Source organism: Rhinoraja longicauda, chromosome 2, assembly GCF_053455715.1.
Source record: "Rhinoraja longicauda isolate Sanriku21f chromosome 2, sRhiLon1.1, whole genome shotgun sequence".
NCBI lineage: Eukaryota > Metazoa > Chordata > Chondrichthyes > Rajiformes > Arhynchobatidae > Rhinoraja > Rhinoraja longicauda.
The window spans coordinates 80,670,938-80,684,066 of record NC_135954.1 but is presented as its reverse complement, the minus strand read 5'-3'; the positions used below and the strand labels follow the sequence as shown (position 1 = coordinate 80,684,066).

Sequence of the window (13,129 nt, the reverse complement as noted above, 5' to 3'; positions counted from 1 at the left end):
AACTCACCCAGCTACAGCAAGTCCTCAGAGGCCACCCCGTCTTCCCACTCCAACACCAGAACCTATGACCCATTGCCACCTCTCCATAGAGTTCATCATGTCCCACTTCCCTGAATTGACCACAAAATGTTAGGCCACTTGAGGGCATGGGAGACGAACTCCGACTATTCACAACCACCAACTTTCGCTTTCACCTTCCATCGCTGCCATCTTGAGATGTGACTGAAAGGGAAGGGAAACAAACTTCCATTCAGAAATAAAATTTGCCATCCTTACCTGGTCTGCCCGTTATGTGAAAGAGGTTTATAAACCTCTGTAAGGTCACCATTCAGTCCACTATGCTCGAGAGTCCCAGCCTAACTAGACTCTCATCATAGGGAGTTATGAGTTAGTGGTGGACTTTAAAAGGAGAAGAACACCCCTGTCTCCATCAATGGTGTGGATGTGCAGTTTACCAGAGAGTACAAATACCTTGAAGTGTACCTGGAGAAGAAACTGGATTGGTCCAGGGTGGCTGATGCTCTGTACAGGAAGGGAGAGAGCTGGCTGTACTTTTTGAGAAGACTCCGCTCCTTCAACTTCTGCAGTAAGATGCTGCAGATGTTCTAGCAATTGGTGGTAGCCAGCGCCATATTCTTCGCTGTCGTGTGCTGGGGCAGCAGGGCGAAGGCCGCGGACACCCGTAGGATCAACAAACTCATCAGGAAGGCTGGCTCTGTCCGGGGGACAGAGTTGGATTCACTGGAGATGGTCTTGGAGGGGAGGATGCTCCTCAAACTGCGGAGCACCTTGGGCAGGACAGCTCAACCGCACCATGACACACTGGTCAACCTGAGGAGTACCTTCAGCAACAGACTGGTTCCACCAAGATGCAGTACAGAACACCACAGGAGATCCTTCTTCCCTGTGAATATCAAACTGTACAACTCCTCCCCCTTCTGTCGTGGGGTAGACATAACGTATTGTATAACTCAAACACTGCAGATCCCGCGACAGCTTTTTAAAACTTATTTTCTTTAATGACATCCTTCCTAAATCAGGCCAACCAGAAATGTACATAGTATCCCAAAAGTGTTGTGGCCTTACCAAAGTCTTGCTGAGCTGAAACATGATATCCCAAAACAATACCCTGACCGATGAAGGTAAGCGTGCCAAATGCATTCTTCACAACCCAGTGAACTCATGCCACCACCTTCATGGAACATGTACTTATACCCAAGGGTTCTCTGTTCTGCAACATATCCCAGGGCCCATCCATTTACAGTCATTTTCAGAACCAATTGACAACTTACTGAGATCAATTGTCAGGTTTCAGCATGCAGACAATGCTTATGTTTGCACACACTCAGAGTCCAATCTCTGAACAATTGTCAACTCACTGAAGCATGAGAGAGATTGATCTTTGCGTTCAACATCTACAATGTAAATGTTTTCTACCAACCAGCCTCTACTGCCCTTCAACAATACTTCAGTATTTAGAGATACAGCGCGAAAACAGGCCTTTCGTCCCACAGAGTCCACAGTGACCAGCAATCACCTAGTACACTAGCACTATCCAACATACGAGGGAAAATTTTACAATTTACAGAAGCCAAATAACCTACAAACCTGTATGTCTTTGGCGTGTGGGAGGAAACTGGAGCACCAGGTGATAACCCACGTTGTCACAAAGAAAATGTACAAACTCCAAACAGGCAGCACCCGTAGTCAGGATCGAACACAGGTCTCTGGCACTGTATGGCAGCAACTCAACCACTGTGCCAATATGCCATCTGAATAGTTGAAGGAAGGAGCCTGGACATGTGGACATTTCATGCATCATGGAAGCCACTGCTCAGTGAAGACATGCATTGAAGATGAAAGTCACAACCACCTCCAATACACCAGAATAGCCTTTGGGCAATTGATAAAATATTTTTTGAAGATTAAGGCATCGCATTGAACACAAAACTCAGTGTACTGGCCAGTAGTGAGCTGTACTCTTCTGCAGGCTTCTGAGGCCTGAACTATCCTGCTTCACCTGCTTCAAGGTGGCCACTATCATCCCTGTGCCAAAGAAAAACAAGATCTCATGCCTTAATGACTACCATCCAGCGGCTTTGACATCCACCATCATGAAGTGCTTCGAGAAGCAGGTCATGGAACGCGTTAAATCCAGTCTACCAAGCAAACTTGATCCACCGCAGTTCGCCTACCACCACAACAGGTCCACGGCTGATGCCATCTCCCTGGCCCTACACTCATCCCTGGAACACCTGGATAAGAGAGGCATCTACATCAAACTATTCATAGACTACAGCTCAGTTTTCAATATTATTATCCCATCCAAGCTCATTGCTAAACGCATAAAACTAGGAGCCAGCATTCTCCTCTGCAACTGGATCCTCGACTTCCCGACCAACAGACCACTATCAGTGAAGATAGGTGACGAATCATCCTCTGCTATCATCCTCACTACTGGTGTCCTGCGAGGGTGCGTTCTCAGCCTCCTTCTGCACTCCTTATGCACTCATGACTGTGCAACTAAACACCAATCCAACTCAACATACAAATTTGCAGCCAACACCATTGCCATGGACCGGATATCAAGTAATGACAGGACAGAGTAAAGGAAGGAGATTAAGAAACTCATAACCTGGTGCCAAGATAATAATCTCTCCCTTAATGCCAGCAGGAGAAAAGAGATTGTGATCAACTTCAGGAAGCGGAGCAGTACACATACCCTAGTATATGTTGATGGCACCGAAGTAAAGCTTCAAGTTCTTAGGAAAAATATCACCAGCAATTTGTCCTGGACCAGCTGCATTAAAGCATTGGCTAAGTAAGCACACCAACACTTATACTTCCTGAGAAGGCTGAGGAAGTTCGGCATTTTCTCAACAACCCTCACCAACTTCAACAAATGTGCCGTAGAAAGAATTTTATCAGAATGCATCAGAGAATGGTTTGGGAACAACTCCATGCAAGACTACAAGAAATTGCAGAGAGTTGTGGCTACAGCCCAGACCATCGTGCAAACCAACCTCCCTTCCAGTGACTCCACTTACACTTCACACTGCCTCAGCAAGGCCATCAGCATAATCAAGGACCGTTTCACCCTCTCTTCTCCCCTTTCTCAAATAGAATTTTGAAAATGTGTACCTTCCAATTCAGTGACTGCTTCTTCCCAGTTAACTGAACCATTTTCTGACCAGCTAGAGAGTGGTCCCAATCTCCAATCTACCTCATTGGAGACCATCAAACTATCTTTAATCAGACTTTATCTTGCACTAAATGTTATAACCTTTATCCTGTATCTGGACAGCTTGATAGTAATCATGTATCCCTTTTTCACTGACAGGATAGCACACAACAAAATGCTTTTCATTGTACCTCAGTACACATGACAATAATAAACAATACTATACTATCCATGCAGTCCCCTCAAGGCATGATAGGTCCCACTACTTCCATACCAGTGTTCCAAAACAGACATTTTATTCCAAATTAATTTTTTCTGAGAAGAAATTACCAGACAGAGAGAAGGAAACATTCAAGGTTGTGCTGATATATTCCTGGAACAAGTGCACTGCCTATGGCCTTCGACCGCTCAAAGAGGCGAAGAAGCATTTGGAGGTTATTAGGAATAGAGTCCATGCATCGGGTACCAGACGCAAGCCATTCTGAAACTGTGGATGCAGTACATCCCCGCATAAATTCCCATCCCATCTGCTCCTTCAGGCACCTTTCACTCCATCTACAGGAGAATCTGTGGTTCCCACTTGAATAATCTCCCGAGATTCCAATGAAGTAAATCATCTTCAATCCCAAGCGATGGCTTAACAAAAATTCAATCTATTTCCCACATGAACTGTTAATAATAATGATTAGTTTAGCGCTGTTCTGAGGGGTAGAATTTAGACCATTATTGCAGAATATTTAAAAATATATTACATGGATTTTTGCCACCTGAGAAATGACCAAAAGCAGTCCAAATTCCATTAATTTGGGGACCATCTAGAGAGATTGGACTCAAGTAAGTGCAAGGCAGTGCACTTTGTGGCATTTATTGTCATGTTCCGATTAAGGTAGGTGAGTGAACCTCTTGAATTTTCTTCTCTGTAATGGTTTGGAAGTCTTTGCGTTGGTTCGGATGGAGCTCACCAGCAGGTGTCAGTTCCACAGAGAGCTGCTGGCTATAAGCATTCTGGAGTTCAGCACATAATGGGCTTCGAGGAAGGCCGAGACAAGTTAGAATGCAGATGCTGACTTCATCGCTGGACCGACAGAGGCCGGGGGGGGGGGGGGGGGGGGGAACGACGACACTCCATGTCTAATTCCCTTCCTAGTCACGCACCTTCTCTCCTCCTGGACCTTCAGTGTGATGACCTCCCACATTGTCCAGTCCAGGCAGCCCTCATTTTCCCGGATGGTCGAGAGGTCATCCATGTGCTGCTCCAGTTCCTCAACGCGGTCTTTAAGGAGCGGGACCTGGACACAATTCCCACAGGTGTAGCCATCAGAAACACCAGCAGTTTTCCTGACTTCCCACATCCTGCAGGATCATTGTACCAACTTACCTGCCATCACCACTTCAACTAAATCAAATAACAAGACTCACACAAAAGAGCAGATTGAACCTTATCCCCCAATCTGTCTCAGATGGACTCCTTGCCTCAGCCTCCTCACTGAAGACTCCTGAGTCAAAGACTGGCACTTGACCTCCACACAGCACTTCCCCCTGCACACAACCTTCCAATATGCCACTCCACCTTGCCTCATTTTTATTTGCTAGTCAAATAACCAATTTGGATGCTACAACCAGTCAGGGGGTTACCTTTAAATTGTCCTGCCTCTCAGCTTAACCACCTTCAGCTGACTTGGCTAATCGCACTCCTTTCTAACATTCCCACTCTTTTCACACTGAGGGGAAAAGACTGAAACTGCTCACCTTTTAAGTGCTGCTGCTTATTTCACAATGGTCAGTTAATGACCCAAACAGGCACCCTTCAAATTTCTATATGGACTTTAATGCATACATTAAACTAGATTTGAGTTAGGAATTTGGGGAGTATGTAAACTATTTTTGTTGCAGAGTGTGCTTGATTAAATCCATGCAAGATGGTGGAGCTATGTTGGTATATTTACAAAGTTTTGTGTTTTCCTGGTTTAACACCTAAGGATTTGAAGATCAGATGTGCCTGCAAAAGAAGGGCCATGAACATTTCTTCCTCCCCAAAGCCCTTATTTAAGGGGTGAGGGAAATATACACAATAAACAAAATAAAATGACCGTTCCCCATTATATATCCAAGAAAGAACATGCAAAGCTCAATTTGGCATCCATTTCCTCATTGATTAATTGGTTCTACTGCTGATCAAATATCTTCCGATTCCAAAATATGCAGCCTGCCAATTTTCATGAAAATTCCAAGTTGTTGCTTTTCCTGATAAAAATTATTCTGTTGAGAGGGTAGTTTTTGTGATGTTTTTGTGATGCTCCATGCCAATACAGCACCTCTAAAAACCAACAAACTAGATATCCACATTTTTACAAAACCTTTGCAAAAGAACTGTTACAAAAAGATAACTAAAGTTTAAAAAAAATTAGTTAGACTCTTAAATGGCTTATGTACCTTATAACAGTGCTTCTCAAACTCATTCACCCTTGAGTCTTTATTACAAAATTTCATTCACCCTCGACAAAATTTTCTTATGTTTTTGGTAATTTTCGTCTTATTCTCCCTTGTGTATAATTTTATATATATATTAAGTCATTCACCCTTCATGCACCCCTCTAGCTTCATTCACCCTTGGGTCAACCATTCACCAGTTTAAGAAGCACTGCCTTACAGGACGACGATCTGCCATAAACTGCAACAGAAAGGAACAATATGCTTACAATATCTTCTTGTCGATATAAAAAAAACTGTCCATAGATGCTACCTGATCCACTGAGTTACTTCCCGTTTGTCTCAAGAATCCAACCTCTGCAGTTCCATGCAACTCCATTGGTTATTTGCTTAATTAGATCAGAAATGATAGGCCATCTTCTGTGGCCCAAGAATATTGCTGCATGTCCTTGAGCTAAGCTGTTTTGTTCCGATGTGGCCCAAGGCACAGCCTTCCCGAGGAGTTCTCAGCACTTGTGCATAGCTGAGTCCAGCTTCAGGCCTATCTCACAGAAATCAAAATGCTTTCAACAGCCCTGGCCCTGGGAACCACCAGTTGTGAAAGCTGTCAGAGCATCTTTAACACTCACCGTCAGTAAAAATCAGGATCTGTTTAAATTGGTAGAATTTCATTTTTGCACTGAACATGGCGATTACACACCCACATGCAAAAAAAAAAAATTTAAACTAACATTGAACTAACAAATAAATAACAAATGTTTACTTTTTTCCCAGAAGCTGATTTCTCCTATTCATGTGAATAAAAACTACTAAACCCTGCAAGGTTAATCGTGGGGTCGGCTCATCTTTTGGCCAACTTGAGGGCCAAAGGCTTGTGGAAGCTCATGTTGATCCATTAGATTCCACAGAGAGTCCAGTGGTGCAGGAAAGGAGCAAGTGGTAGACTTCCAGTCAGGTGGAAGTCATCACCACTAACCAGGGTCCTTGCCACTTTTTGAGGTATTGGGGTATTGAATCAGATTTGGTAATAATATTGTCAATGTGTTGGAGGATCCGAGCCAATATTCTTCACAATCCCAGTGATATTTCCTATATCCTTTCATTTCAATGGCTTCTACAGTTTGGCATCTGATTTTATTGGTGACTTATAAGGATGGTCTTGTTTTAAAGGGATTCAGCAAAACACCAGATGCTATCCTTGATTGGGAACAGTAAATTGCCATGATTTAATGGCTCAAAGCTGAAACTCTCCTTTAGCTCTTTGAAGGAATTGAGCAGCTTGACTTGGAGTTAATAACAGCAAGAAAAGTGGGGTGGTTGTTCCCACCAATGAAGGCACCCCAAAGACAATTAATTATCCATCATCTCCACAAGTATGTGAAGAATAACAAATTGAAACCTTACCAATGATGCACTGTGCTTTTCATAAAGTTAAATCATGCTACAGTTCTAAATGGAAACACACAGAGACTGCAGAAGCTGGAATCGCGAGCAAAAACAACCTTCTGGAGGAACACTGTGTTCGTCGGTTTCTCCAGCAGGTTGTTTTTTGCTCAAGATTTGCTGAAGGAACCGACAGACTTAATGTTACATAGAAACATAGAAAATAGGTGCAGGAGTAGGCCATTCGGTCCTTCGAGCCTGCACCGACATTCAATATGATCGTGGCTGATCATCCAGCTCAGTAACCTGTACCTGCCTTCTCTCCATACCCCCTGATCCCTTTAACCACAAGGGCCACATCTAACTTCCTCTTAAATATAGCCAATGAACTGGCCTCAACTACCATCTGTGGCAGAGAATTCCACAGACTCACCACTCTCTGTGTGAAGAAATGTTTTCTCATCTCGGTCCTAAAAGACTTCCCCCTTATCCTTAAGCTGTGACCCCTGGTTCTGGACTTCCCCAACATCAGAAACAATCTTCCCGCATCTAGCCACTCCAACCTCCAGGACTTTGTATTTAGCTGCTCTTCACAATGTTCACTTCAAGGTGAACAACTCAACAAGTGTCACCACTGTTATTGATATTCACCAGCTATTAAAGTGTTCCTTTTTTATATGTTCATTGAAGGGATGTGGCCTTCTCAGGCTGAACCAGCAATTAATTGCCAAATCCTATTACTTCCATTCTCTAATCTCGCCTAAATCCTACTAGCATTGGATTGTTTTTTTCTAGTTTTGCAATCCAAGCCAATAGGAATGATTTGCTTGTATCTGTATTAATCATATCTTTCTATATTTTGAAGATCTGGGTCATGCCTCTTTCCAATTTTCTTCTTTGAATTAGATTGGTTACTAGTTTGTTGGAGCTCAGTGCCAGGTTGCCGCCAAAGTGGATAACCTCACATTTATCTATATTATACTGCATCTGCCAAGCATCTGCCCACTCACTCAACCTGTCCAGGTCACCCTGCAACCTCCTAACATCCTCTTCGCAGTTCACACTGCCACCCAGCTTTGTGTCATCCGCAAATTTGCTAGTGTTACTTCTAATTCCTTCATCCAAATCATTAATATATATGGTAAACAGTAGCGGCCCCAACACCGAGCCTTGCGGCACTCCACTCGCCTCTGCCTGCCATTCTGAAAAGGACCCGTTTACTCCTACTCTTTGCTTCCTGTCTGCCAACCAATTCTCTATCCATGTCAACACCCTACCCCCAATACCATGTGCTCTAATTTTGCTTACCAATCTCCCGTGTGGGACCTTATCAAAGGCTTTCTGAAAGTCTAGATACACTACATTCACTGGCTCCCCTTCATCCATTTTACTTGTCACTTCGCTCCTCTATTTTTTGCAATGAAATTATAAACACGTTTTGCACTCCCATTGATTCATCTAGCTGTAAATTGAAGAGGAAAAGCTAGAAACACAGGAATGTAAAAGCTCACTCCTACTCAGTCCTGGTCCGTCATGCAGTGAGATCATGGCAAATGTCTTTGGTTCTTGTAAGTGCCATGGGTCCATAAGTCTGAATAACTTTGATTAGCACAAACCACTGATTTTAAGCTATTCATTGATTTTACATCACTGATTTGCTTTGCCAGAGTTTGTTACATAATGCTCCTATTCCATCATGCACCCAACCAGCAGATTTTTATTTTCAATTTGTGGGATGTGGCTTTTGTTGCTCGTCCACAGTTGTCTTCCAGGTGGCAGTAGTGAGCCGAAGGTGGACACAACTGCTGGAGTAACTCAGCGGAACAGGCAGCATCTCTGGAGAGAAGGAATGGGTAAAGTTTTGGATCAAGACTCTTCTTCCTCGACCCGAAACGTCACCCATTCCTTCTCTCCAGAGATGCTGCCTGTCCCATTGAGTTCCTCCAGCATTGTGTGCCTACCTTTGATTTAACTCAGCATCTGCAGTTCTTTCTTGACAGTACTGAGCTATCTACATTGACAAAAACAATCATTTTGCTGATGATATCATCCTCCCCCCTCCCCTACCCCGTGCACTTGCTTTAAGAACCAGCCACAATAAAGGGACAACTATTAATTCATTATTACACTATCACAAAGCTGAGAGAGGTTGAAACTGCACTCATCCAGCCAAATGGAAAATAATCCATCACATTACTGATTTGTGTTGTGCAGATGGTAGGAAGGCTTTGGAGCGTCAAGAGGAGAGTTGCTGATCTGCGTTTGTAGCCACTGCATTTATCTGGCTAGTCTGGTTGAGTTTCTGGTCAGTGGTGACCTCTCAATGGTTAAAGGACACAAAGTGCTGGAGTAACTTCGGGGTCAGGCAACATCTCTGGAGAACATGGATAATGACGCTTGTCGTTACATGTCATGGGTAGATTCTACACTGCTGAAGACAGTCATTCATTGGGACTAAAGTTATATGAAAATTACACAACATATTAGCCTCGTTTAAATATATATTCAATTTATTTATCTTGCCAATTTTTTAATCATTAAAAGCTGCCAGCATCTCACCTTCCTGGCCCAACATAGATTATCTCCACCCTTAACGACCTAGAAATTCAAGTGTCACAATTTGTTCACTCATTCTGTCAATGTCACTTTATAATTGTAATGTTGCCATCTATACTATTTAATATGCCACGATTCTTTGCAGCAATCGTGCATGTAGGTCTGGCTCATATCAAAGTTGTCAAGAAAAATTGAAATAATGACAGACCCTTTGTTCATGTTGGACAGTTCCTGTCATTTGGGAACATTCAAATGCACTTGATAAGCAATACTTTTGAATTGTTCTACTGTTGTAATCTTGGAAGCGTAAAAGCTAGTTTACGGAGCGAAACCCGATACACAATGATAACCAGGTTAACTGTATTAGGATTAATGATTGAAGGATAAATAATTACCAGAACCTGAAAAAAAACATTAAAAGCAAAAGGAACTGCAAATGCTGAAAATCTGAAATTAAAAAATAGAAAAGGCTGGAAAATTCACTGGTTCAGGGAGTGGCTATGTCAAGTGTTGCCATTTCATGTCAAAACTTCATTGGAATTGCTGATAGGTTCAGGATTCTGAAACATTACCTCAGTTCCCAACTCCTCGGGCATTGCTCAAGCTGCTGAATATTTCAAGCATGTTTTGCTTTTGGATCCTGCAGAAGAATGCATGTGCTTGAAACCATCGCGAGGATTATTTGACATACAAACGAGAAAGCAGATACTGCCTCTGTGTAAGGTATTGTCCAAAGGTCAATAATAAAGCATTGCATCAGTACATCATGGGAATGACAGCCTTGAATTGTGTAAGGAAAAAAAAACTGCAGATGCTGGTACAAATCGAAGGTATTTATTCACAAAATGCTGGAGTAACTCAGCAGGTCAGGCAGCATCTCAGGAGAGAAGGAATGGGCGACGTTTCGGGTCAAGACCCTTCTTCAGCCTTGAATTGTGTGCTCATTACCAGAGTTTATGTCAGGTGAAAATGTTAACAAGCAAGTCAAAACCAGTTGAGGCTCCATCATTGTTCTTTCCCTCCAATTCAAGTACCCATTATCCCAACTGCTAACTACCAATTTTACTCTCACTGACAATTAAACATGGAATCCCTGCAGAGCAGCCAAACAGTGGCACATAATGGAGTCTGAATCATTGTTTTAAGTTACAAACTAAACTGAATTACATTGGTGCAATGGTTAATGCAGAATTCAAATCCCAAGAGGGCAGTTGTAGAATTTAAATTCAATTATTAATCTGGAATTATAGATTAATTGTTGATTAATCTGGAATTCTTATTGGCAATGATAACCACAAAACCTGCTGTTTCATTAAAAACTCAACAGGTTCACTGATGTCTTTCAGAGAGAAATTCTAGCTACCAAACCCAGTCTCACCTCAATGTGGCTTCAGATCCAACAAGGTGATTGACTCTTAAAATGCCCTCAAGTGGCTCGCAAACCACTCAACTGAATGGTAATTAGGATAAAGCAACAAATCCTGGCTTTGTCAATGGTGATCAGTCCCCCAAAATGGAATAAAGAAAATCAAAAAATCCTGTAAGCTTATCTGTGGAATAAAACTCGAATCAAATATTTGTCCCTATTCTGTTGAATACTCCAGTCAGTCAAAACAGTTGACAAGGAATGAAATAACAAGCTTTCGTATATTATGTCCGGCATTACTTTTGCCGAGTTCCACCAACTCCAGTAGCTCACATTTCCTGCTTGATTGTTTGAAAGAACTCCGTTCATGGACTAGTTGTAATCTGCATCTTGGAATGAATTCAAAAGCCCAGAACAAGGCAGGTACCCTACTCACAAAGAACCTATCGTCAATATTACTGATTAAAAACGGGAAATATAAAGATTCATGAAGACTGAAATAGAAATTATGGTTTTAAATCAAGTCGGTGCGTGCACGCAGCTCTATTGACATGAAATCAATGAAATACCATAAGCTATTATTTTACAAAATAAAGCATAAAGCTTAAACAACAGAAAATAAAAACCGACAAGAGATAACGCATCTGCTTCTAACACTTGGGCAATTGCGTTTTAAGTAATTTTATCCACAACATCGCAGCATAACATTACGTAACAGGTACCAAATCTACCAGGCTCATCATCAGAAAGCTGGTTAAGATTTCGAGGCACCACAGAAGTGCGATTCTCAGTGGGTAATCCCTCAAAGCACAGTCAAATTGACACAGTTTGTCCTCTGGTTCCATTATCGACGTGGAGTGGGAACAACATTCTTCATTTCTAAGGAGAAATGGACGGAAAAATAGGAAGTGTGACCTTTTTTAAATTTCATGGTCCTTCTTCAGTCTAACAGCAACCTGACCAGCCTTGATCTGGTACTAGCGCAAAGCACATGACGCAAAGTCGGAGGATGAGAGGAAACAGCAATTTCAGGAGGAACAGTTAGGTGTTCTGGGCTCAGAAATGACAGGGCTGCTTGAAATGCAACCCGAGACATTATAAGGCGTATGATTTAATTTGCTAAACTGGTTATTTAATAGGTTGATAAAGGAATAGCAGAAGCATTTATTGACATTAAAATGCATCATGACACTTTAAAATTCCCGTGAAATGCAACATTAACAATGCTGCACCATCACTCATGCAACAAACATAAGCATTAACTGGTGTGCAGTGTTAACATTTAATGTGATCCTAAAAACAACGCAACTGTTCATTAACCCTGCGCCGATTTAGTTCAGCAATAGCGTCTGAAACCGCGGCATTATGAATGGTTTGACTGTATCTTTTAACACTTACACTGGGCGTACTTCTGTAGCTGAGAAAATTCTGCAGGACTCAGGGTGATCCACTTTTCCTGGTTAGTCATGGTGGTTTGCGCACTCAATTTCCCTGACATGTCAGGTCCACTTCTGGACGGATGAAACCGCTGTTGGGTGGAGTTCCCACTCTACAGGAGCCACACTCGGCTTCAGAGGGTTTTCATCCCTTGGCTGACTTGGAGGGACGATGTCTGCGCGAAGCGGCGGCAAGATGCTACTGCTGGTACCAGCGCCTCCAGATCGAACTGCTGCAAATATCTGGAAATAGACAAAAGCAAGCAGCAGTGATGCATTTGTTCATTAGATCAGAAGTTGTTTCAACAGAGAGCTGCTGGAGAAGGCAGTGGACGCGTGCCTCTGCTGAATCCAGTCTAAATTCACATACGAGCCATTTTCCGTTGATGAGATATTGTCAAAAATAAATCTTATCGATTCTTTTTTCTTTTTTATAGTCGGCTGCAAAATGAGAACTTGCACAGCTCTGAATGTGATCTTTTCCGCGTGCCAAGTGCATCATAAGTTTCTGGCCCCGGGGGACCGAAAGGTTCAACCAAAGCTCATTACTCAGTCCACTTGACCTATTTACACTGTAACTTTCTCTAAAATCATGCTATTTATTTTTAAACCAAGATTTTAAAATAAAACAAAGACTCTGTTCTTTGAACTGTGCGTTCTGAAGATTCCCGTCCTGCAACAGATGTTGAACGGATTCAACTCACACCTTCCCATCCCTGGTCAAGCACCTTCAGCAAGGACACAGTCTTCCAGCCTCACCCTCTGCAAACTTGAACA

At 42.5% G+C, this 13,129-nt stretch overlaps 1 protein-coding gene across 2 annotated transcripts in view; it reads right to left on the bottom strand.

Moving 5' to 3' along the window:
* The window catches only part of dgkb (diacylglycerol kinase, beta), a 506,131-nt gene that overhangs the window by 431,571 nt on the left and 61,431 nt on the right, over positions 1-13,129 (bottom strand). For both annotated transcript variants that reach the window (XM_078421953.1, XM_078421946.1), the window contains exon 2: positions 12,315-12,595. In XM_078421953.1, the coding sequence (XP_078278079.1) occupies positions 12,315-12,414 (100 nt within the window). In that variant the 5' untranslated portion in view covers positions 12,415-12,595. The remainder of the gene's footprint in view (positions 1-12,314; positions 12,596-13,129) is intronic.